Source organism: Lissotriton helveticus, chromosome 7, assembly GCF_964261635.1.
Source record: "Lissotriton helveticus chromosome 7, aLisHel1.1, whole genome shotgun sequence".
Classification (NCBI taxonomy): Eukaryota; Metazoa; Chordata; class Amphibia; order Caudata; family Salamandridae; genus Lissotriton; species Lissotriton helveticus.
In genome coordinates, this window is record NC_136068.1 from 1075180928 (window position 1) to 1075206745 (window position 25818).

At 45.2% G+C, this 25818-nt stretch overlaps 1 protein-coding gene and 1 long non-coding RNA gene across 2 annotated transcripts in view; one reads left to right on the forward strand and one right to left on the reverse strand.

Moving 5' to 3' along the window:
- The window catches only part of GAA (alpha glucosidase), a 469553-nt gene that overhangs the window by 362753 nt on the left and 80982 nt on the right, over positions 1-25818 (forward strand). Inside the window, exon 17 of the mRNA XM_078654064.1 lies at positions 12750-12848. Coding sequence (XP_078510190.1) covers positions 12750-12848 — 99 coding nt within the window. The remainder of the gene's footprint in view (positions 1-12749; positions 12849-25818) is intronic.
- LOC144769875 (uncharacterized) lies at positions 207-20296 on the reverse strand. Its single transcript, XR_013598760.1, has 2 exons — positions 20214-20296; positions 207-1521 (listed from the first exon to the last, which is right to left on the reverse strand). It is a non-coding gene; the product is annotated as an uncharacterized LOC144769875 (long non-coding RNA).

Sequence of the window (25818 nt, forward strand, 5' to 3'; positions counted from 1 at the left end):
CAACCCATCTGCCATCCGAGTCATTATCTTGATTTACAAGCTGAATGTTCAAACGTTTATGGCAGAGAATCGCAACACCATTACGTTTCCCCGAGCCAGGAGAAGCAAAAACATGAGCAACCCAATTACGACGTAATTTGGAGATTTCAGTTTCTTTGATATGAATTTCTTGTAATAACACTATATCTCCTTTTAAATGAGCTGAATGTGATAAAACACGTTGTCTTTTAATAGGGGAACCCAAACCCTTAACATTCCAAGAAATTTTATTTACTGACATCTAAAATTGTAAAGTGTAATTAACAACTGTAATGAAGTAAGAATCTAAATGAGAAGCAAGCAAAAGGTGCAAATAGAACATTATAAGTGAAACGATTTAAATAAATGAAGAAGAAAAAATATGGAGAAAAACGGTATCAAGAAATAGGAGAGAGTTGGAAGAAAATAATACATGAGCTAAGAAGAAAGAATAAGCGCAAAGAAAATAAACAAGATATTAAAATGAAACTATAACTAAATAGAGAAATAAGGAAATACAAAAGTAATTATATGAAATTGTAAGCACAAATCCAACAAGAAAGAGAGAAAGGATAGAACAGAATGCGTTGAGGTAGAGAAATGAAAAGAAGATGAGAGAAAGAAAGAAAGAGAGAAAAAAGAAGACAAATAAGAGAAAGAGGAAGTAGAAACAGGGAGAGGATAGAACACAACAGAAAAGGACAAAATAAGAGCAATATTCGATGAGAAAAATAATGCAACAAAAGACATACCACAAGAAAATGGAAAGAACAGGGGTGGTGGAGCCACATAAGGGAAACGGAACGCTGAACAGGAAACTACAGGACGAGACCGCGAGGAGAAGAACAACTACCGGGAGAGACATAAGAGGGACAAGGTGATGAGGGACCACAAAACCGCTACCTAAGAAAGAAATGAGGGGAAAAGAAAGAATTAGGTAATAAAAAACACACCAAAAAATAAAAACACACCAAAAAAAATAATGAATAGCACAAACGTCAAACAAAGATGGTACAAAAATGCCACACAATACAGACGAAGGAAGAGAAACAAAAATGAAACAAAACAGAATCCTCAAAAAAGAAGCATTAGTCCATTAAGGTCGAGGTACTTCCATGGATTCCCCACTGCAACTGTCCAAAAATTGCTGAAGTAATGCAGGATCTTCGTAAGTGGTCGTCTTGTTATTATAAGTCACTCTGAAGAGGCAAGGGTGGAACAGGCCATATCTAGCATTCAAACTGCGCAGAGCAGGTCTCATCTCCAAAAATCTTTTCCGACGATCCGCAGTTACCTTGGCGTAGTCTTAAGCAAAAAAGAGGTTAGAACCGTTCCAAGTGATTTTTCCATGTTGTTTAGCCGCATGAAGAACTTTGAACAATTCCGTGTATTCCAAAAAATACAGGATAACACCTCTAGGTTTTGAAGAAGACGAAGCAGAGTGAGAAATCAGGCCAAGACGATGGTCATGTTGAATATTCAGTGGTGGATTATCAGGAAGTCCTAGAAGAGATGGTAAGAAAGTCTGAAAAAAGGATATCGGATTTGGCCCTTCAAGATTTTCAGCCAAACCATAAATACGCAGATTATTGCGTCTATTGCGATTTTCTAATTGCTCAATCTGCTGTTTGAGATGAGATCTCTCTTTGGACATGAGAGGGACTTAAGTAAAAGTCAAATCAGCTTTATTCGGTTAAAATTTTAAAACCATCAAAGCACAGTACCATACAAAATTCAAGGGAGAAATTTGTTACATACACAAAATGAATTCCATTAGTGATGTAGAAATGCACATAATATATAAACTATACAGAAACACTATTTAAATGAGCTTGGCCCTCACCATAACAATACTTGGGATTCAAATAAATAATTAAAAAGATTTAAAAGGTTGTCACCCATGGAGTATATTTTAAAATCCCATAATAATAAAAATTCATATCATCAACAATGTCTTATTCAGAGAGTCACTAGATGTACAAAACTAGAAAATACATCTCATAATAATTGCATCTTGTTCCTTCGTCTAATAGCCCCCGTGATATAACTAGCCACACCAAAACATATCAACGGGGATCTCAGACTTTGCAAATATATTAGGGCTGGCCTCACCTGTACAAAATTACAACCCTTCAACAGTGGCAATATGAATTTCTTGCGTATTGGGAGATATAATCGCAAAAGAAAATCATATGCAAGGTGTTCTGCTCTGAAAAGTTATCACAGGGGCAAGGGCCACAAGCTCCCTCCTTCGAAAAACCTTTTGGGAAAGAAAGTAGCCATGGAAGCATATTGTACTTAAATCTTATCAATACAAACAAATGAAATGGTTTGTTTATATACGTTAAGTACGGCTGAATTCCTCTCCCTGTGTTCAAAATTACAAAGGTCCTAACTGAAGGTTTGCACAACTCCCCTTCTTCTCTCATTAGCATAGATCTGTTTAGGAACTGGGTTTTTATGGCTTTAATGGCCACCTTAGTCAGCATCCTTGGGTTCGTGAACAAGTCTGGGCTGCCCAGGATATCCATTTGAGTTTTTACATATCTGAGCCATGGAATGTCAAGGGCTTTCTCTAATGTCATACAATCCTGGATAATTTCTTGATTTAGGTTTGGCGGCTGCTGTGCCCAAATTCGTAACCAACCTAGCAGTGGGGCAACGGCAATCTGGTCTTGGATATAACCAACACCGCCGTTCTCATGGACATTAAAAGCAGCAGTAGAGATTGGCAGTGATAGCAATTTCCTTAAAAAGAGGTTTTCTGCTACTTGAATTTCTCTAGCATCTGTGTAGCCCCATACCTCACTCCCATATAGAACCATGGGGACACACTTTGCGTTATATATCTTTATGAGGGCTGGGAGTGGTTTTGAACATAACCGCTTAGCAAACTTTAAGACAGCCCCTGTAGTTCTTACTAGGCTATTCTTTTTTAAAGTACGTTGCGTCACCCATGACCTTCTATCTTCAAATACAATCCCTAGATATGGGAACGTTGGTACTTTAGTCAGCTCCAGGCCTTTACAAAAGAATCTTGCCTTTTTGGCCCTCGTTCCACCTATTGTCATTGAATGTGACTTTGAGAGATTTGTTACGAGATCGAGAGAGTCCATAAAATTAGTAAATTGATCTAAAAGTAATTGCAGTCCTCTCGCTGTTGTAGCCACCAAAACTAAATCATCTGCATATAAAAGCGCTGGAATTTTTTTTGAGCCTACCCTCGGAATCTCTACGCAAGATGCTATAAGAGCCTCACCCAGGTTATTTATAAAAGTGAAAACAACAGGGGGGCAAGGATACATCCTTGCCTTACTCCACATTTAACCGGCCACACATCAGTCAGACTCCCATTTTCATTAAAACGGACCGCAGCGGTATTGTTCTCATGTATTTCAGCAAGGAAAGATATCAAGGTGGGATCCAGCCCGATGTCATAAAGAGAGGCCCATAACTTTTGCCTCTTTACAAGGTCGAAAGCGGTTGAGAGGTCCATAAAAGCTAAATGGATGTCCCCCCGCTTTGCAACTGTATTTACCAATGACCAGATGTAAATTCAAGCATTGGCCCACCGTACTTTTTCCTTGTCTGAAACCGTACTGCAGGTCAAAAATAATGGAGTTTTTATCCAGCCATTCTGTCGGCCGCATCAGTACGACTTTCCCCATTATCTTTGCAGCAGAGTCCAAAAGTGATATTGGCCTGTAACAGGCCGGGTCATCTCTTGAACCCTTTTTGAATATTGTGACTATGACTGCTTTGCCCCAAGTTGCTGGGAACCCTGCCGTAATGGCAGCGTTAAAAACACAATTTAAAATCTTTGCCCACACAGTAGGATCAGCCCTGTACACATCTGCCAGAACCCCATCTGGGCCCGGGGCTTTCCCTTTAGATGTTAATGTTATTGCTTTCATAACTTCCCCCTCTTGAAAAACAATTTTTGGCACATGATTAAAGTCCCTATAAGTGGTAGCCAATGTACAGGCCACTAAAATGTTCCACCCATCTCTCTGGAATTATAAGGCAGTCCTGGATGGTATTATCTCCCTCATCGAAAACTGGGCTATTTATCACTTTCCAGAAGTTGGTGCTACTTTTCAGGATACTAGCGTGAGTTAGCTCCTCCCAGGCCATCTCCTTAAGCTCAATTTTCCGTGACTTAATAGCGTTTTTATAACTTCTCCTAGCTTCGGCGATGGTAATTCCGTTCTTTACAGGGGCTTTTAGGGCCACCATTAGAACATTACGTGCAGTAGTGCACTTATGATCAAACCAATTTTTTAATTTCTTTGGCCTAGGTTTGCTTAGCCGAGTCTAATTGGCCGCTATTTGATTAGTAATGCGATCAAATGCATCTAGGATTTCTGTAGATTCTACACCCGACTCAATACAGAGGCTAAAATCTTCACGGTTACTGTCATACAAACTACTAAGGAAGTCAGCCGGGGTGATTGCCTCCCATCTTAGCCTTCGTCCCTGGCAATGAGTAGCTATATTGGAATTTGAAATATGAGCCAGAGGCGACTCAGATAAGAGGGCCTCAATTTCCATTTCCAATCTGAGGGGGTTATGATCACTTAACCCATTTAATCTAACTCCAAGAGGGCCAATTCGATTCATTATAGGGCATGACACTAAAATATAATCAATAATGCTGCTGTGACCCTGCCCTGTATAAGTTGGAATCGGGTTTCCAGGATCTGATTGTACAGGGCAAAACAAATAGTGGGCGGCTAAGAGACTCTCAAGATACAACCCGCTTCTTGTGTGCTCAAAATGCACGAGCCCTTGTGAATCGGAGTCATACTCCAAATTGTGTAAACAATTTTGGGGACAAACATGTATATTAAAATCACCAAGTATTATGAGATGGTGCGGGGTGTCACTATTAGTTTCAAAGTTTTCTAAGAAAACAGACAATGCTTCCAAGTTATCTAATTCGTCTTCCCTTGTAAAAGAATTGTAAAAATGTACCACTAATAAATTCAGAAGGCTATTTTTACCCTTCAGCTTAGCAGCTAAAATATGGGGAGAATTAGACACAACTAACTCTGGGGTATACATCAGTTTTAAACTTAACAATAACGAGAGGCCCCCCCCTCGGCCTCCCCATTTGTGAAGGCTGTGCAAACTTATTAAAAGAAAGAAAGCCATCCAAATGGTAAGTATCCTTTGCCTCCCAGGTTTCCTGTAAAGCGATAATATGGCTAGTGGATAGAAAGTCCTCCCAAGTTTTATCCCCTCTTTTGGACCGTAGGCCGGCGATGTTCCAAGAGAGGATATTTACCTTATTCGTAATCTCAGCACTTCCTATTATATTTTCTCCCCTAGTCAAATTTGTCATTGTATCAAATTGGGACGGCTCATTTACGAGCACCACCTCCAAGTCAACTGTAGTGGCCATCTCCCTTCCCTCTGCGATATGCCCGATGACAGGCTGTCGCATTTCAGGCTCCGGCCTGTCCAGCAGTCAGCCTTGGTCATCTAAGCCTGACAAGGCTTCATATCGGTTTGAAGTCAGGGTATGAGAGTTAATTCCCCCTTCAAATCTTTCTTGTGACCTATAGAAGTAGCCCAGAGGTAATGCAGCAATGCTCGTAGTGGTAAGAGAATAGTCCTGTGCTTCCAAAACGCGGATGGAACACACAAGTTGTTCCATCCGCGTTGCTGAAGTAACGCATATGGAACAACGTGTGTGTTTTCGTCAGTAAAAAGACAGTGCAGCAGCAATTTTCATGTTACACAGCAACCCACTGTGGAATCTAAAAAACCTTGAGGAGATTTGGCAGCGGCAATGAGGCACGGATACTTATATCCTGACACTACTACTACCAGAAAGTAATGCACTGACACGCCCTGGAGGCGAGGCTTTGCAACTACATAAAAGCTACCTGCGTGCTGCCCCTCCCAATCAGCCATCCCTGTGAACAAGGGCCGAAGGAAGCCAGAAACATGTAGGGGAATTGATGGCAGAAATCTAGCAGTGTTCGTGAGTTTGTATGCTACGCTGTATGGCGAAAATAAAAATATTGAAGACACGTTGCTGGTGGGTCTCCAATTTTGGGTGCTCCGCAGGAATTCCATTGCCCATTGGCAAAAGGAACGAGCGGGGGCATTTTTGTTTAAGCTTTAGTAGCTGTTTTTGGGGGGCGGGGGGGGGGGGGGAGAAATTCCGCTAGCGTAGACAGCAGCAGGAACAGAGGGCGATCCGGGGGCGGCCGGGCACGCCCCTTCCCAGGTAAGCCCTCCCCTGGCAGCACGTCATGGTGGCCCAGGAGAGGTGCCGGTGAGGCTTGCCCCACCTCCCTTCCTTGCCCCGCAGGGGAATGGGGGGGGGGGGGGCTCTGACTAGTGGCCACTAAGAAGCTGCCCTGCCAATGTCCCTCTGCGTGGGACGTGTGCAGCGGCATAGTGACCACACCGTCATCCGCTCCCCCCCCAACATTATGTATATTCTGCCCAGAATGATTACACTAGACACATGGTTTATGGGTAAAGAACTGCTGCAGGTTTATTCTTTATACAACAAGAATATGACGTTAGTGGGTTATCTTACGGGCGATCCAGGGCAGGCTGCCCCTCGCTGCCCCGCCCGCCTGAAGAGCCAGCCAGCACGGTGAGTCGAAGCCCGGACAGTGCAGCACCTTATCGATCCTTATCTAACTACTCCCGCCCCTTTCAGGTATGGCACACCCCCGGTTGGTTCAGGCCCCCCAACCGCCCGAAGGACTAACAGGGCGCCGTCGTGGTTTCCCGGAACCTCCTGCGGCTCCAGGTCTTGGCTCAGGCACCCTTACTGTGCCAGGCAGAGGTACCCTTACTGTCCCCGTCTGCCGCAGAGGCACCCTTACTGTACCAGTCTGCCTCCAGATCGCCCTGTAACTCCGCCACAGCTCTGGAGGAGGCTATCGTCAATGACAGAGACCCCCCCTACTCAGAATGGTTCACTGACATCCTGCAGCTGAAAGTGCATCCTTTATGTCGAAGAGGAACATAGCCATCCCCACCTCGGACAAGTGCACCCCATCCTTCTCATAATAACCTTCAATCTTTTCCTGTATCAGAGCACGCTTGATGAATCCCAATCCTCTCCGTTCCATGAACTTCTGCATAGACCTGTTGACCCGTCTACGTGAATGATCTACTGCTATAGGGGATCTTGCCCCCCTCCACTCCCTGCGAGGGACGATCTCAGACCACCATAGTTCGCATGATCCAAGCCGGTTGTTAATAGCCACAATGTCTGTTTGCATGGCCTGTATCAGTGCCCTCCTCCCCTTGGTGACCAAATCATTACCCCCCCCAAGTGGATTATCAAAATGTTCGGTAGGGATCCTCCTATGTTGATGCGCTGTTCTAGACTAGTCCTCAGGCTGCTCCATTTCATCCCCGGCGAGCCCAGCCATACAAACTGCGTCTGTGCGAAACCCTGGGTCCAATTCTTGTGTGCTGCCCACTGTTCAAACCTGGCAACGTATGAATGTCCCATCAACCACACTTGACAGCCTGCTGAAAAAAGGTGGAGGACGCCAATTTATCACAAGTGGTTTTAATCCTTAACACTGCACACCATAATACACAACAGATCACTCTTGTCTTGTTTGAACACTGCACACAATAGTCAACAAAATAATTTGGTAACAAATGTCATCCTGCTCCAAACACCTATTTACACTTCAGCCGGACCCTTTAGAGGCGGATGTATAGTTGGAAACAGTTCGAATTCCCTACCCCTTTGACACCTTGTGGCCCCATGCCCGCTTTAAATACAGCCATGGCCACTCCAATCCTGAAGGAGTGACTTGAAAATCTTTTCCCTTCACCTGCTAGGCCGGATTTGGACAAAGCTGCCCCCATGATGCGGTCCAGCTGGAACCTGGTCAAGGGAGCCCCATCTGCGTGCATTAAAAAATACCCTGAAAGGGCTGGCCTTATCTTCATGTATTCCCTCACTGTATAGACCGGGCAATATCTGGGGTCCCCCAAAGCCTGTAACACTATTGTTGTGCCCCGACCTGCTTGGTCCGTCTTTGACCTTCGAATACGGAGTGCCAAAGCGTCTGTCGCGCAGACATCCATCATACCCAACGCTGCATTTGTCCTGTCAGTTTTAGATTTGGCCACGAGCTCGCTTACCCTGAAAGCCCGGAAAAAAGCTAAGCAGAAAGCAGTGGTAAAAAGCCTGGCCTCAAAAGGGGAATTAGTGACCATAGGCAAAGCTTCTATCATTAGCTGTAGAGATGGGAAGTCTATTGGTGCCCTGGTGTCAGGGGTAGACACCTCCTCCCGGGCCCACCCTCTTAGTGCTGCCCTTACCCTAAAAGAGTTGGTGGGGTCCTGGCCCCCGCTGAGCCTAGTGTCGTGCCTTAGGGCTACCAGGTGCCCACACACCCAAGAATGTGTCTTGCCTGTTTCTTTGGCCCAAACCACAAATGACTCCACCTGTTCTTCGAGTCCCAGGGCATTTACTTTTAATGCCTCCATCACTTCCCTAAATGTGTGCAACTGGGAGCTGTATTTCCTTCGAGTTGCAGGCGCCAGGGCTCGTTCACCCATCCTCTTCAATCGCTCCCCCACAGCAGCAGGAACAGAGGGCGATCCGGGGGCGGCTGGGGCTTAAGTACCCAGCACGCCCCTTCCCAGGTAAGCCCTCCCCTGGCAGCACGTCATGGTGGCCCAGGAGAGGTGCCGATGAGGCTTGCCCCACCTCCCTTCCTTGCCCCGCAGGGGAATGGGGGGGGGGCTCTGACTAGTGGCCACTAAGAAGCTGCCCTGCCAATGTCCCTCTGCGTGGGACGCGTGCAGCGGCATTCCTTAAGCCACTGGGTAAATGGAATTGTCATGATGGTCCCATCTGCTAACTCTTCACCAGGCTCCTGTTGGTATAGTCGCTAGCTTTCTTTAATGTATGTGAAACAATCACCCACATTCATGTATTTCTGCCTGTCATAACGAGTCTCAAAACTATTAGATATGCTCCAGATGACAGTAAAAAATTATTCACAGCAAACTCCCCAGTCCAAAACTTTGGAGCCAAACTTACGGACTAGAGAATAGAGCTTGTTCCTTAGCAGGAGATATGTAAAGGTTTTCATTCTCGATTCTTTGCGGTGAAGAGAAACAGCAGCCACACCTCGAAAGCGCATGTACTGCCTGTTGTTAATTTGTGGATTTAGACCATTTAGAAGGAATTCTGATTAGGAAATCGGATTGGCAGCAGCTCTTACGGCAGACGAACGAGTCATAGTTTGGACAAACTCAACAGGTTCATTCTCAGCCCTTCACAGGTGGACTCTGTACCTAGCATTTTCAGAACTATTCAAGTGTTGACTTACCCAATTAACTTGTTTGCAATCTCGATACCACTAGTGTCTTGTTTGCAAAGTCATTGGAATAATATGTTGCTGCCCAAATAATTGTTTGCACGCGATCCGCCATCTGCCGCCTAGTTGCAGTTTAAAAGATGGCTGCCAGCTCAAAAGCATCTGACGTGTCTAACTGCTGCACGTGAAATGCAGTTCAGTGGCGTCACGCTGCCGGCGTCATAAATAATATAGGAATTCCATTACCCAGTGGCTTAAGGAACGAGAACTCCAGCATTTGCGAGCATTTTTTTAGGCTTTTATAGCCTTTGCAATAAAAGAAATCCACTAATGAAGGAAAAAATGCTCGCGCTCGTTCCTTAAGGCACTGGGAATGGAATTCAAAAATTAGGGAGAAAGGATGCAGCACCACAGGCTGTTACTAAACGACACCTAGTAACAGCCTGTGGTACTGCACCCTTTCCTTCATTAGTGAAACTTATTTTCTTGTTATGCTACCACTGGTATAATTTTAAATGAAAAAAAAAAAAGTTGCCATTTGCAACGCCAATTGCTCACATTTCCACTAATGCTGGACCTATTGCATTGTGAATGCTTGTTTTTATCATACTTAAAGACCTGTCTGCACATATTGTGGTAGCAACCACAGCTGCTGGCTGCAATCACTCATAACTCATAACTGAATTTAGCCAGCAGCTGTGGGTGCTTCCCGAAGCCTGGTTAGATCATTTTCTTCCACAGTCAATGCCGCATGCAGTGCAAGACACTGAGCAAGCACACACTTTAAAGGGCCTCAAGTTATTGCACTGTACAATCTGCACATCACAGTAACTGTGGAACATATTAATATGGTAAGATATGGGGCAGTTTTTAATGCATTTAGTATTTCAAGACTGTATGTTCCCACAGATTTATAAACCCATTTTTGCATTAAATTTAATTTGCCTTAAAATGCACAATTTTCCAATCTTTTTACTTTTTATTTTTCTCGGGAGGAAGACTCCCAGGCCCATGTTTGTCCATTAAGCTTGTTTGCTTCAAAAAGTCATACCCAAATTTTACGCCCCGCCTCTTTCAAATATCACCAACTGCTAGTGCTATTCAGACCCAACAGCATGTATTAGAGTACATGGGGTTCTGTCCTCTAATCCCGATAGTCCAGGGCCCAAGGCTGGGTTGCCCCCTCTCAACAATCCTTTCATTGCGATCATGCTCCAACCTCTAGCCAACAAGCTCAGAGATCCCTGCGTTAGTCTTAGCTCAGTTGTGCAGGAATTAATACAATTTGTCGTATTTCAGGGTGAAGTGGCGAAAGTCAAAAATATTTCCACTCAATGACAGCACAAGTCGCTCTGTAACTGATTTCTAAAGAGCTCCATTAAGTATGTAGTTAACGGAGTCTCTCAAGACACAGAATGAATCATTTGGGAGAACTGTGGCTTGGCTTCCACTAAACTAGAATAGAAAGTGAAACAATGGATTGTAGTTCCACTGTTAGCTGGGCGCGTTGCACTGATGAAAATGATTGTATTCCCAAAGTTACTATACTATTATGTAAATACATCACAGAGGTCACTTGCGATCAAATTGGCATGCCCAGACTTAGATGAGAGACGTTTACTTTTCCTTCCTTTGTGGGAAATTCGGCAATCATTGATTGATACGGTTGCCTACGTGGGACAATAAGAGGCTTCTCGTGAGGCTGGATGTTTTCTCCTCCCCGAAGCACCCACTGACAACACCGAGGTTGAGAGCTACTCATGGTGGGAAAGCGATGGACCCCTGTAGATTGGGGCTTATGACTCCCACACCATCACGCACAGAGATAACCCCACCAGTTGCGGCCAGGGTCCTTGCAAGGTGGCAGGGTCGGGGACCAGGGATGATAGAAAACCGACTCAAACTTTTTCAAAAGAACTTCCCTGACCCTCCTCTCTGGTTCCGTGCACTGCTGGCACAGGCTTCCAGAACCCCCTGCAGCCAATCCTGGCGCTGCTTTCATGCTGACAGCAGTGTCAGTATAGGAGGGAGTGCTCAGAATTTGTGCTCCCATGTAGACTGAGAGCTTGTGCCTGATGTCTCCATCCCAGCACAGCTCGGGTTGCTGACAGCTTCAGTGCGCATGATGATTTGGTGTCCTGAGACGTCTGGCCAAACCGTCAGGCGCACTGACAATGCTGCAACTGCCACTCCTTCTCTTCCTGCCATCCCTATGGACCCGCCCCCCAGGCACAATGCTACAGAGGAAAATAAAACAATACTAAACACGGGTTTATTTTAGTTTTATTTTAAAAATTTTGGGCTGCTAGCAGGGTGGGGGGGGGGCTCACTGAGACGCCGCTGAAGTTCACTCTATTAGAAACGGCTGAGCTCCCTTATTTCCTGATGCAGCCTGGTAAGTGTTTGGCACGCTGGATAAGATCCCATATCAACTAAGCACAAATCAATGCAGGAAGAGGTCCCCGTCACATACCCCGCAGCTAGAATAAAGTTGTCGAACAAACTAAGTAAAGAAATCGGAAAAAAATGATTAGAAATTCTGTTGCACACAGACTGGTATGCTCACTCCAGGCAGCAGGACTTGCCTTAACCATTTTAAGTTCCTGCACAGTATATATTGTACCCCAAAGGTATATGGCAATATGGTTCCAGGGAGGAGTCTAGCTGTAACTAATGTGGGATAGCAAAATCATTTTTTCTGCACTTGGTTTAAGGGCTGAAATGGAATAGAGGCCTACTGGAGACATTTTCTGACCACCCTGATCCCATCATTGAGGATTGAACTGGTCCCTTAGTCCTTAGAGTGGCGTTGCAGGGTGAAAGAGCTTCCCGGTTCTGTACGGTTGGCACTCCTTGTAGCTAATTATCAAAGTAGCATGCCAGTGGGGCAGGGGTAGAGTCCTGAGCCAGAAGAAATGGTTACAATCCCCTATCTACTGCAACGCACAGTTGGAGCTTTCACAGATCAGCTGCCTATAAGTGTCAGTCCAAAATGCCTGCTACAGAGGCGCCAACCGATAATTCCCAATCCCCATAATGTACCAGGATGTAGATTTACCAGCATCGCTATGCCCATGAATGCCCTCTCCTGTGTAAATGTATAGTTGTCCTTGTTTGATCTTTAATAGACACTCAATTATTGTATCAGCATCATTGATTGTGCATCTTCCCCTGGCATTCACAATGCACTTTTTGTTTGACGTCTATGACCTTCAGTAAGTGGCGAGCTATGTGATGCACCTGTCAAATGTTGTTATCTACCCTATGTGGGTAACAGCTACACTATGTATACGTTTCAAACCGCAACATATATTGTGACCTTCTAAATGCTTTGTGTGCCCTTGCAGCCATCTTTTGTGATTTATACTTTTTGAAGTTGTTTTACTTCTTGCTTTGTGTGTGTTTCAGGGCACCCGCATCAATAGCAAGGGACAATGGGTCACTCTGCCAGCCCCCCTAGACATCATCAACGTGCATGTCCGTGGTGGCTACATCCTACCAATGCAGGTGAGTTTACATACACACTTGATGGATTTCTCAGTGTAGATTTTTGGTCTGGTTCCTTTCGTGCTTTAGGTAGCATCTCATGGACTGCACTTGTGCTGGTGCACTTTGCACTGACATTTCTGTGTTACGTAGATGGCACTGGTGCCAGTGGAATATTGTGCTACGATGTGAGCCACATGACAAGTGCAAAAGTGAAACGCATACCATTTGGCTGGTGCAGAAACATTAATCCGTGTTCATGCTGTAAATGTTGGTCCACAATTGCTTCTCCCCTACTGGTAGTGTAATTTGTGCAATCCAGAAATGTTGGTGGAACATTACACCGGTGCAGCCTGTGCAAAACCCAAAAGTGCCACCTGGATCTGGGTGGTCGACATGTTAATCTTTAGTCTTGAAGTGTCTTTACTGCCCTACTGCTGCTGGTGCCAAACATATATTTGTAGGTATTAAAGTTTATTGCCAGCATAGTTCCCTGCACAGTCAATCAATCAATCCGAGATTTGTAAAGCGCACTACTCACCAGTGATGGTCTCAAAGCACTGGGGGGGGGGAGATGGATTTGAGCAGCTCCTTCTCATCGAAGAGCCGAGTCATACTTAGTGAAGGAGGATTGGGTGGTGTTAAAGTAAAAAAAATGTTTTTGGTCTGCGGCATTGGCAGGAGACGCAAATATACTGCTTAAATTACTTATTGAAACTTCTTATCATTTTCCTGGTCACACACGCAGAGAAACAAAGTCATATCTCACACACAGAATATTCCCTTCAAAGGGGGCATCCAGGGTATGGTGATGTTCAAAGCCTTTCTAGGTCGGCAATGAGTCCGGACATTCAGGATATGATCCCAATGTTTCTAGCTCAATCCCGGGTTCTGACAGGGATGGGTCTCTGGGAATTTGCACACCCGATCTTTTGTACCCGTCTGGTCCCTTAAACCTGCTAGCACATGTATGACTTGCAGTGAAACCCCTAGTTCCAGTGGACGCACAACCTCAAAGGAGACAGCTCTGTAACTTCTGTGGGGGCTGTTGGACTTCAGATAGACGTGCGGCATACATTTCTCCCTTACCCAACTAGAGCTCAAAATAGTGATAGAAGCTTTCTCTTTGGGTGAGGCTGTCACCTGGGAGAGGTAGAAATCAGGTACCATCCATCTATCAGGCTTTGAAGACTTTTCTCCCATCCATAGAGGGAAGCTGCTGCACGTTATAATGGACAACATGACTGGCATACAGGAAGCATGGTGGTGGGAGTCTTGAAACTTGTGCCAGGTGGCTCTGTGGCTTTGAATGTAGCTGGAAAATCAGGGGATCTCCCTGGTTGATAATCATCTTGGGGGGTGGGGGGGGTCTCAGTGCCGTTCAGCAGACATCAACTTTCAGACCTCGAATAGGGCCTTCATCCCGGAATGCTTGAGGATGTCTTCGACTAGTGGGATGTTCCCTGGCTGGATCATTTCACCACCACCGAAAACGTGTAGTTTTGAGATTCCTGTGTGCTGGAATTCCTGCAAAGAGGATCCTCTGGTATGCAGTGTACCAGCGGTGCAACACTGCCTCTCCTGCCTCAAGTTCTGAAAAAGGTCATGAGTCAGGATGGACTGGGCCCAAATAATTTTGCTAGCCCTAATTTAAGCCATGGCCATGGTCCCCTGATCTGTTGAGCCTGAGCATTTGCCCTCAAGTACAAATCTAACTCTCTGGAAGGAACTTCTGTCTCAGCAACAGGGCAGGGTCCTTAACCTTAATGTCTACAATTTCCATATGTGGAGTGTGAGCGGTGGCAATTGAGCTTATTCAACCTACCATTCGAAATCGTAGTTGTGATTCTTGTGGTAGGTACTTCACGACTAAAACCGTGTATTTGTGGTGTAGGGAGAAGTTTGTGGCCTGGAGTAGGGACCGCCTGCTTTACCCTCGCAGGCCAAATTACTAGATGTTCCGTTATTTGTCCTATAATTTGGCCAAGCAAGGCTTTGTGACAGGCACAGTTAAAGGTTATTTGCCAGCCCTCGCACCTTTTTATGTGTGCCTAACCAGACGTCTTCATGCCTGTTTTCATGAGGTTGTTGTAAGATTTGGTGCACCTGGTTCCGCCACAGCCCTTCATTATGCCTTAGTGGTACCTTAACTTGATCCTCACATTTCTGATGTACAAACATTTGGATCCAATTTACAGTTGCTTTCTACGGCTCCTCACTGTCAAGACACTTCTACTTATCACAATCAATTGCGTGTGCTGTGTCAGTGAGCTGCAGGCTCAGTCAGTGGCAGTGCACCTACCCTCTTTTGTTGTCAAATTTGTGATGAGAACACGGGCTTCTTTTCTACCAAAGGTTCTATTGTCCTTCACAGGGGTCAGTCTGACACTCTGCCACATCTCTGAAAAGAGGCAAGGCTTCACTGGCTTGGTCCCAGAAGAACCCTCGGTTTTTATTGAGATTGCACATGGGATCACCCTGTAGACGATTAGCTCTTAGTCAGCTTTGCTGGTTCTGAGAAGGGGATGGCCTTACAGAAACAGACCCTACCCTACCCTAGTAGATTCTACTGTGCATAAAGCCATGCTATACCCGGGCCAAGATTAAGCTTCCTGAGAGTCTACAAGCTCATTCCGACTCGTGTCAAAGCTGCCTCGAAGGCATTGGCAAGGGGTGTGTCTGCCTTAGACATCTGCCAGGCTTCTACATGGGATTCTTTGCTGGCTTTCTCCAAGCACCACTGCTGCGACAACTCTGCAGATAGTGCCATATTGCTTGCTCAGGTCTGAAGAACGTTGTGACGGGAGTCCACTCCTCGGACCCCCACCTTTTTTGGTCACCTTCAATTTGTCATGATTGCGGCAACTGAGGGTGCAGAAAAGTTCAAAACAAAGCTGACATCGGCACTTTGGGGTAGCACCTATATGTGGCTCCACCCTGCTACTGCCAGAATGGCACAAGCCATCACAGAGTGTTATGGCTCCACCTGCTGGTACGCAAGAGCAATTGTTATTTGGGGGCATGGGATTATTCTAAAGCTGAGATATCTGAAGTGAGATAAGACTATCCACCCAAAAGAGGGTTTGAGAAGCTAAGTTACGTGTTCGTTATTCTCACGACTGAGATGGTATTTAACCATGAAATATAAAAGTGCACAATGTAGCGATTGACAGACATGGCTGCCAAGCAATGGTTTCTGGTGTACCATCACTCCATTCGGCATTCATCAACTTTGCAGCTGCTTTCAAAACACTTGAGAGAGGCTTTAGGCCAAGATGTGCCAGTGGGTATCAAATACAACACCATCAGTACTCCGTACGGTAACAAATGAGCAACAACTGTATCAATAATCCATGTGGTAACAGTTGGGCCAACACGAGGCTGATTAAGATTAGTTTCCTACTAGGACTGTCTAGTGCTATGTTTATCATTGATTTGTTCACTTAGTTATATGGGACCAAATAGTGTCCATTTAACATGGCAAGAGAACATATGCATGCTTTATTCTAGGCAGATGATGTTGGAATCCGTGACCATAAGTGTTGAACAATGTTTTGATTTATGCACACTAATGCTGTATTAGAGAATCTCAATAAGACTCGAATTTACAGCTAGATTCATCAAAGACCCGTTTTGCGAGTCTTTAATAGCGATTCATAAGGAATCGCTATTAAGGACTTGCAAAACGGGATTCATGTAGGAATTGCAAAAAATATTGCGATTCCTACATCTTCCTTATTTGCGATTAACAAATTGCTAATCGCAAATAAGGAATAACTCCCCATTCATTCCTATGGGCCTAATGGCCCATAGGAATGAATGGGGAGTTATTCCTTATTTGCGATTAGCAATTTGCTAATCGCAAATAAGGAATAACTCCCCATTCATTCCTATGGGCCTTTTCCTTATTTGCGATTAGCAATTTGCTAATCGCAAATAAGGATGCGATTTCAAGGGTGCCAGGGGTGTCCAAAGGACACCCTGTAGCACCCCTGAAAAGCAAATGTAGCCAGATGTTGTGCACACACATGTTCAAAGGACATGTGTGTGTGTAACATACCACGCAGAAAAATGCACTAAAGTGCATTTTTCTGAGTTTTCGCTATTTACCACGAAGTTACAATTGGTGGTAAATAGCGGCCAGAAATAGCGAATTCGCTATTAGAAAATGGTTAATGAATTGCATTTAAGGTCTCTCAAATAGAGATTCCTTAAAAGCAATTCTTCGCAAATATGCGATTTCGCAATTAGCGATTTTTGCATTTGGGATGATGAATCCCAAATGCAAAAATTGCACTCGCAAAGGGCCAGATTCTCAGAATATGGCCCTTTGCGAGACGATTTTTCTTTCATGAATCTACCTGTATGTCCTCTGCTCATTAGAGAACCGCATTCAGGTGGTATTTGGGTTTTCATTAACTGAAGGTAGTATCAGCATATCAATAACCTTTAAGATAAATTATTCTTAAAAACAATCAATTTAGTCAAAATCTAGCTGGCTTGAAATCATTTGAAAAACGTAGGAAAACTTTAGGATAGCAGTCTTTAAGTAGTTTGAATCGTCACTCTCTGAAAAGTGAAATCTAAGTTATGCAAACAAAAACACTCTATTATTAAGAAATAAGGGAATGATTTGTAGTTTAGTGGACAGGGTATTTCATCGCAAACGTGATCTAGTACCCAGTCAACCAAACAGACAGTCCGCCTTCTTCATTTAGAGACAGATGGACCATCAGATTTCTGTTGACTGAGCGCACAATGGAAAGCCACCTCCATACAGAGTAGGAGCCATCGAAGTAAAGCTATCAGACACAATCCACTCTATTTAGAGTGGAAAGTAAGATGTATTTTTTTCTGATCACTGCCAGGACAAAGCGACTGAGAGGAAATAAAATGGCCTCCAAACTCCCAGGATGGATGAAGTTCATTAGTTTTTTCTTTTTCAATAACACTGTAGTTTTTAAAAAAAAGATATATTTTTTGTAAAGTGTGATAGATGGTTGTCAGAACCAACAACAATGGTCCACCAAACTTTTTATATCTTTTAAATGTACAAAGATGTCTGACCGAAGGGCTGGCTGTTATCTCTAAATAGGACAGACGTCTGTCCGCTAGGCTGGCAGAAGTTAAGTCCTCCACCATTCTGACAGACGGACAAACAGTGACAGCGGCACTTGTGTTACACCAATATCTGAGTTAAGGGCAACATGGGACAGTACTAGCCTTGAAAAGGTGCAGCCAGACCAACTAGTTTGTAAATGCACAAGAAGTTATTTCCAAATGGTGTTCAGTTGGGCACTTTATGCTTTTGCTTCATGCAGGATCAGCGACGGGACTAGGAACTGTCTATATTTACTTGTAAAATAATTCTCTCTGCCATAGTGGCAGATCTGCGGTTAGTCTCGAGAAGATAGACCCTTGCATTACCTGATAAATCATATCAGTAGTACCTCGATGCCTCATAATGAAGGAGATTTACACCATTAAGGTAAACACTATTGGCAGAATCAAAATCACACTTACAACCATTGATATGACCAAATCGGAAAATGAAGACTTAAGCCATTAACAGCATTGAATTTGTGTTTTTTAAAACAGTGCATGTACTTATTGGAGTGGGGTCCATCGAAATGACAATATACATGTGTACACAAATGAAGTATTATTGCACTTTTGCTTAACGTGGTTAGTTTTGCCTGTAACTTAAGTGCAAGTTTTGTTGGAGAGATGGAAGGAAGTTATGCCACTATTCTTAATAGTTGTGTGAATTAATATGCATAAACGTGCACCAACATGGTTGATAACTGAATATTTTAAAACTCCGTTTTAAATATGATTAATATATTTTGTATACTTTTGTGAACAGATATAAAATCGATTAACCGTAAACAATGTTCATGAATAATAAATAATTTCACTGCTCTTATAACGGAATGCCATGACACTTAATCTTGCACCTACATTTGAGTTTTAAAAGGTGGTTATTTAATGTGACTAAACTATTTTAGAGTGGGACTTACACGGGCAGGGATTCATTTGTGCTGGTGGTTACTGGTGGTGGTCACCAGCACTCACTTTTGGGGACAGGGTCCTATTTTACATTGTATCAAACGAGCGAGGGAGGAAGGAAGGAAGGAAGAAGTCAAAGTCCATTCAGCTTCCAAGCTTATATAAAAAAAATTCATTAGAGGATAATGGATCACTTGTAACTACGTAGCCAGGGTTTCTTATGGTGCTGGTTAACCCTCATAAAAACCCCTCATAAAGGCACGTAGATGGTATGGCGGTATATCTTGATTCTCCGCTATTTATGTTGCGTTAGTGCATCATCATAGGGTTTTTGTTTTCTTGTATGCTAACCTCCACCCGGAGGTAACCACTGGCTTCGTAGTAGTGTCCAGAGAAAATATCTAGTGATCAAAAATAGTGAGTTAAAATTCTTTAAATCATCTTTAAGATACGTATTTTTCTTTGAATCATCTTTAAAATACGTATTTATATTAAAAAAAGAGGGGATTCAAGAAAATAAAAATTCTGGTGTGTAGTTATGGATCTTGTTACTGAATCCTCTGCACAACATTTAAAACTGAGGTCGACATGTTTCAGCCCCACTATGCCCAGCCGGGTCTATGGGGCTTTCTTCAGGACCAATTAAAAACATGAACTTACACAATTTGTACAGCAACCAGAAGTGGTTCTGTATTCCACTGTAAGTAGACTGAGGTCAATAGTACCATAGCCAGAAAAAGAGAAGAGAAAACAAGAACAAAATAAATATATAGAGCAACACCTTGTCCATTTTCTACATATCTTTTACCCCATTGTTAAGGTTCAGCTATATTATGCTGGACTTCTGTGTAGAGTTTGCAACTTGCGCTGTGATGTTGTATATGAACATCTCAAATGTGGCTAGAGATTGGCTTTGTTAATTTATACTGAAAACTACAGATTATTAGCAAGATCCGATTGTAGTTTATTTCGTGCAACAAGACAAAAAATTTAAAAAAAGTAGTAACAGGTTGATTCATGGAGGCAATTTACAATAACTAGAATGTGATGTTGCTAGGTTCCCGCCATTCTTTCGGTTAACGTTTGTACGTGCATTCTGTTTTAAAGGCATCTCACTGTGCATTTAGTATGAGGGAATTTTAGTATCAAAGGCGAGATGGTTTAATCAGGCAAGGTAAAAATAGCACGAGTGTGATATTGCTAGTCTCGCGCCATTAGTCTATATAGCGTTTGTGCATTCTGTTTCAAAGAGTGTCACCATGAAAACATCGTGCATTTCATTACCTTAGTTTGTGAAGTTCTAAACTTCCTCGGGGAACCGGATAAAGTATCTCGGTATTCTGTAGTAAAAAAAACATGTTGTTAAAGCGGTCTTACTTCTAGTGGTGGTTGGAGGTTCACCTTGTTCCTCTCTCATTACTGGCATCATGTAGGAATTCCCTGCTTTTGCTTACTCCCGGAAGTTTGCGGTGGTTATGGGGAATGTCCATTTTCTATCTTCAATATAAGGAAGATAGATGAAAGACTACGTAATCCTGTTCTTGTTACGGAAGAAGTATTGCTATTTCGAGATAGCGAGTACAATGCTCATGTCGGTGTTATGTTTACAATAAAAATAAAAATATAAAAATATAAGGATATTCTTAAAAAATGTGTAATGGTGAAAAGTGCAATTTATTAATATGTGCATGTGCTTTCATTTGATACTGTGTGGGTGCACTTGGATTATAATAGTGGCAAATAAATTGAAGGGACCTGTGGTCCTGATTATTTTCACGGTAGTGGTGGTCTATTTTGCGAAGAAGCGAGTTCAATTCTCATGGCAGTGTTGTATTTAATTTGTATTCCTCTGTAAATTAACATTAAAGAGAAACACATTGTAATGTTAACTAGAGTGTTACGGTTGTGTTTTGACAATTAGTCCTCTTTGTGTAATACAATCGTGGCAAGTAGATTCAATGCACCAGTTAATAGCAGCTTAGTGATAAAAAAGAGAGGATCTCAATATTTATTTTTAGTTGTCTCTATCCCCAGTTAATTCTCAAGGTTTTCAAATTTGGCTCTTACGGTATCACTCAGCCATTTATATGTTCTTATAGAGCAGGGATGAGTGTCAGTTTCAAATGTCCAAATGAGGACTCAGCAAAGGTCTTAATTCCTAATTATCAATCAATTAATTATCAATACATATAAATAAAAAATAATATTTAATTTACTATAATTAAATTACTTTCCACCCTATTCTTTTTTTTTTTTAAATTTATTTTGTAATTTTCATATAATTAACAGTGTACGAATTCAAGTTACAATTCTAAGCCCCCCCTCCCACCAATCTGACTTTAGCCATCCCTGTATCGTCAGGCGCGTGACTTCCTTCGCTCAGGTGTATACACAGCCATTTAGCCAACAACCCACAACTGGGGAGGCGGCACTTGAAAATATATAATAATGTATGCATCAACATAATAGACAGTTCTTTAACATTCAAAAAGAAAATAAATGCGGCACCTGATATCAAATTAAAATCGCATCTCCGGGGGGGCGTGGCCAGCAGCCAACGATGGCGGCAGCGTAGAAGGCGAGCTCCGTGGTTGAAGCGGCCTCCTTAGAAATCCGACCAGTAATCCGTACAACACCCATTGACTCTGGAAAGGTACTGAAGCCCAGGACCGGGCGGCACAAGCGGAGACCAGCGGATCCTGAATCCGACGGTGAGAAAGGCAGTTCCCAACGTGACCAGTCCGGGCCGTTGGTACAGGCTGGAGCCGGGGCGTCAATTGCAGTAGAGATCGGGCAGGAAGTGCATCAACTGGGGAGAGGCGCCGCCGGAAGTGCCCGCTTGGAGACGAGACTGGGAAGATAACGGAGACGGCGAGGCGGAACCGACACCAGATCAGAGTTTCCCGGGGGCAGAGGACCGGGGGCCGCAGGCAGAGACTCGACGAGATTCCGAGACTCGCACAGCTCACCCGACCAGGCGATCGAGGCGGAGACACCTACGCAGACGCAGGAGCCAAGGACATCATCTTGTGCACCGAACACGGTGAGGTCCGAGGACTTGGACAGACTACCAGCAGCGCGGGCCTTTGTGCATCCCCGCCGCCCCCAAGAGCAAAGAGAACCATCACATGGACAACAGCCTCCCCGGTGGGGAAAGGGGTTGAAGTAGGCACGTCTAGCAGACGATGAAGACGCGAACGCTAGAACAGCAGAACCGGCGATTGACACACCCCAAGCACTACACGAAACGCACTATCTCCTGGGTGCGGACCTGACACCACGGAGCCCCGTGTCCCGTCGGGTGCGGGGGGTCACCGTGGAGACACGGTTTGAACACCGGGACAAGGGTGTGCACACAGCTGCGCCTCAACTCGGCATAGGGAAGGAGCGACGCACAGCTTCACCTGGCTGGCCTCATGGTGGCATCGCCGTTATAACAAACGCGACACTAGCGCCCAAACAGATCGTGCCTCTGGCAACACCCGCCATTGGGGGACAGAGAAGAAAGTGCCGATTCGGAGTGCACGCAACGGGGGTCTGAGGCTGGAAGGGCGCAACGGGACTCAGAACGCAGTTAATCCGATATCCACAGCATACCCCCCATACTGCCAGCAAGCAGCGAGGAGCGAGGATCGCGCACACCACTGGTTCAACGAGGCAGCGGCAATACGAAATCGACCCACACGACTCCGGAGGGGTCGACACAGAGGTAACTTCCCTTTGGACCCTGCACCATCAGCGACTTTGCACGTGGGGGTAAAACCACACCCTTGAATACCAAGTCGAGATTAAACACCGGGATGGCTGGTAAAGGCACAAAAGGCGGAGCCACACAAGCCCGGCTGGAAAAATATGCCTATGACAGAGCTCCCTCCTCTTCACAAGATCCAAAAACACCACCGGGCAAGACAATGGAGGCGGCGGGAGGCAAAAAGGCGACCATAGATGATGTAATGAAGGCCCTCGCTCAGGTGCAGGTAACGGTGGGATCAATATCGACTGAAATCACACTCATAAGAGCGGACTTCCATAAAATGTCAGAGAAAGTGCAATCAATGGAAGTGGTAACCAAATCATTGGTGGAGGATGTCTCGGAACTACAAATTAGCATGGAACGGATCACAAAGGAGAATAAGGCCCTGCGCGACAAGCTGGATGATCAAGAAGGGCGCTCAAGACGAAATAACATACGTATAATCGGGGTTCCGGAATCGGAGGGCACAAGAGCTATGGATCTGTACGTAGAAGAACTCGTCAAGCAACACCTGCGACCAAAAGGACTCTCTGCCTTTTTCACGGTAGAAAGGGCGCACCGGGTTCCCGGAGGCTGCCCGAAACAGGGAGCTAACCCAAGGCCGATCATCGCTCGCCTCTTCAATTTTAGAGACAGGGATGCGATCCTGCAAGCGGCTAGGAACTCCCCACCAGTTCGAATTCTCAACTCTACGCTGGCATTTTTCCCGGATTATACGGCGGAAGTTGCACGAAGGAGGAGAACCTTTTTCGAAGTGGAGAAAGAACTCAGGGCCAGAGAAATTCCTTATTCAATGCTCTTCCCAGCTAAGCTCAGGATAGTAGCGGACAATAAAACATGGTTCTTTGACTCACCAGAGACAGCACAGGATTGGCTGGAGGGATGGAGATCAACGACCCACCCGCGCCGTTCTAACAGGACAAGTATGCACAACAACGGGGACTCACGTCCGAGCTCCCAAGCACCTGGAGGAGAAACGGACCACCGCTCACCTCTGCACGACATTCCGGAAACAGAAGACACAGAAGAACAATGACTTCTCACGACTACAGTTACAGACCGACTGCACCGCTGACCGGGCGTGTCGCCATGGACACTGGGCGGAGGACCTCCGGGACTGAAGAAGGGGGCCGCTGACTCCGGAGGGTCCTTCACCCCAGCGTGCAAGTACTATGTTTTGGGAAGGGATCAGGCACTCTGCTGAGTTGGGGGGGCGGGCAGTTCTAAGTCCGTTGAGCAGGGGGGCAGGGTGGGGGGTAGTTGGGGAGGGGGGGGGGTTTATGTTCTCAAGACGGTTACACTGATAGGGATTGGAAATACATGGCATACTCATATCACATAGCAGGTACTAGGCAAAACAATCGAGCTCAGTCGGGGCGACACGATGATGCACTCACACACGGAGCCCATGGCAGGAACGACACGAGTTGAGCATGAGAGGGAGGACACGGGATCGAGGCGAATATCTCAGTTAGGCATTATGTCATGGAACGTACGGGGATTGGGGGACAAAGTCAAGCGGGGATTGGTACTACAGAGTATACGACGCCTTAGTCCAGCCTTGGTTCTATTGCAAGAAACACACCTAACGGGCACATCTACAAGAGCCCTAGACAGGAAAGGCTACCGTATGATCACCCACGCGGAGTTCACTAGGGGATCCCGTGGTACTGGAATCCTCATGCACCGTTCCTCGGGGTTCATTGTTCGATCCACAAAAACAGACACACAGGGTCGCTTCGCGGCCGCACATGGTCAATGGGAAGGGAGGCCGCTGAATGTTGTCTCGGTCTATATTCCACCGGCACTGCACGCAGTTGCTCTCCCTGAATTGGGAAAATTTCTGTTGGAACTGCCTGAGGGAGATCTGGTCTTGGGAGGGGACTTTAACGCTGTGGCTCACAACACACAAGATAGGTTCCCGATACGAACACACAACCCTGGGCCTTCCCGCTTGCATGGCTTCCTGGAGGCAAAAGGTCTGGTGGACCTTTGGAGGCACTTTCATCCGGAGGTACAACAGTATACATATCACTCGGCGGTCCATGACAGCCTGTCACGAATTGACTATTTTCTAACACTAGGACACGGCCTCCTCACTATTAATGATGTACAAATTAGACCTAGGGGAGTTTCAGACCATTCACCGTTAACATTGACTATCTCAAACCCTGAACAGACCAGAACACGAGTTTTCCCGATATACTCAGGGTACCTTAAAGTCCCACTGATAGCCAAAACACTAAGGGAGGGTACGAGGTCTTACTTTACCGAAAACGAGGGGTCAGTGGAGTCTCCCACCACTTTATGGGAGGCCTATAAAACGGTTCTTCGGGGGCAGGCCATCTCTGTGATCACGAAACACAAACGTACACAACAACAAGAACTTTTAGATCTAAAGAACGAATTGGACAAGGCCAGTACTGACCATGAGGCTGACCCGACAGCAGACACACGACACACACTCCATTTGTGCCAGCGACGTCACACTGACCATCTGCGCAGCAGGGTGATGGATAGTTTAACGACCACAAAACAGAGGATATACGATATGGGCGACAAGGCAGGCAGACTCCTCGCCTGGTTAGACAGGAAAAGAGACGGACAAAGGGCCATACTACAATTGAAGGATCGCACGGGTACATTACAGACCCACCCTTCTCTGATAGTCGAACTTCTGGCGGACCACTTTCAGGCAGTTTACACCCCTGAAACCGAGGTTACTCGGCAGATGGCGGAGACGTCTCTCGTAGGGATACCCACCCGCACCCTATCGCAGGCCAAAGTAGATGAATTAGAAGTAGATTTGACCACTGAGGAGATTCATGTGGCTATAGCAGCCTTGCACCCAGGGAAAGCTTTAGGTCCCAATGGTATACCGATAGAATGGTATAAGATAATGTCCGAAACGCTCTCCACACCCCTACTCAATATGTTTCAGGATAGTCTGGAACGGGGACAACTACCGCCTGACCAACGAGCGGCAACTATAGTGACGATACCAAAGCCAGGCAAACCGCCTGAGAATTGCGGCTCATACCGCCCAATTTCCCTACTAAACGCCGAGAACAAAATCCTGGCAAAATTACTGGCCAATAGACTACTGCCACATCTGGGGCTTCTAATACACCCTGACCAGTCAGGGTTTATGCCGCGTAGAAGCACGGCGATGAACCTCAGGCGGCTGCATGGGGTGATGGCACGGGCGCCACTGTTAACGGAACCGGC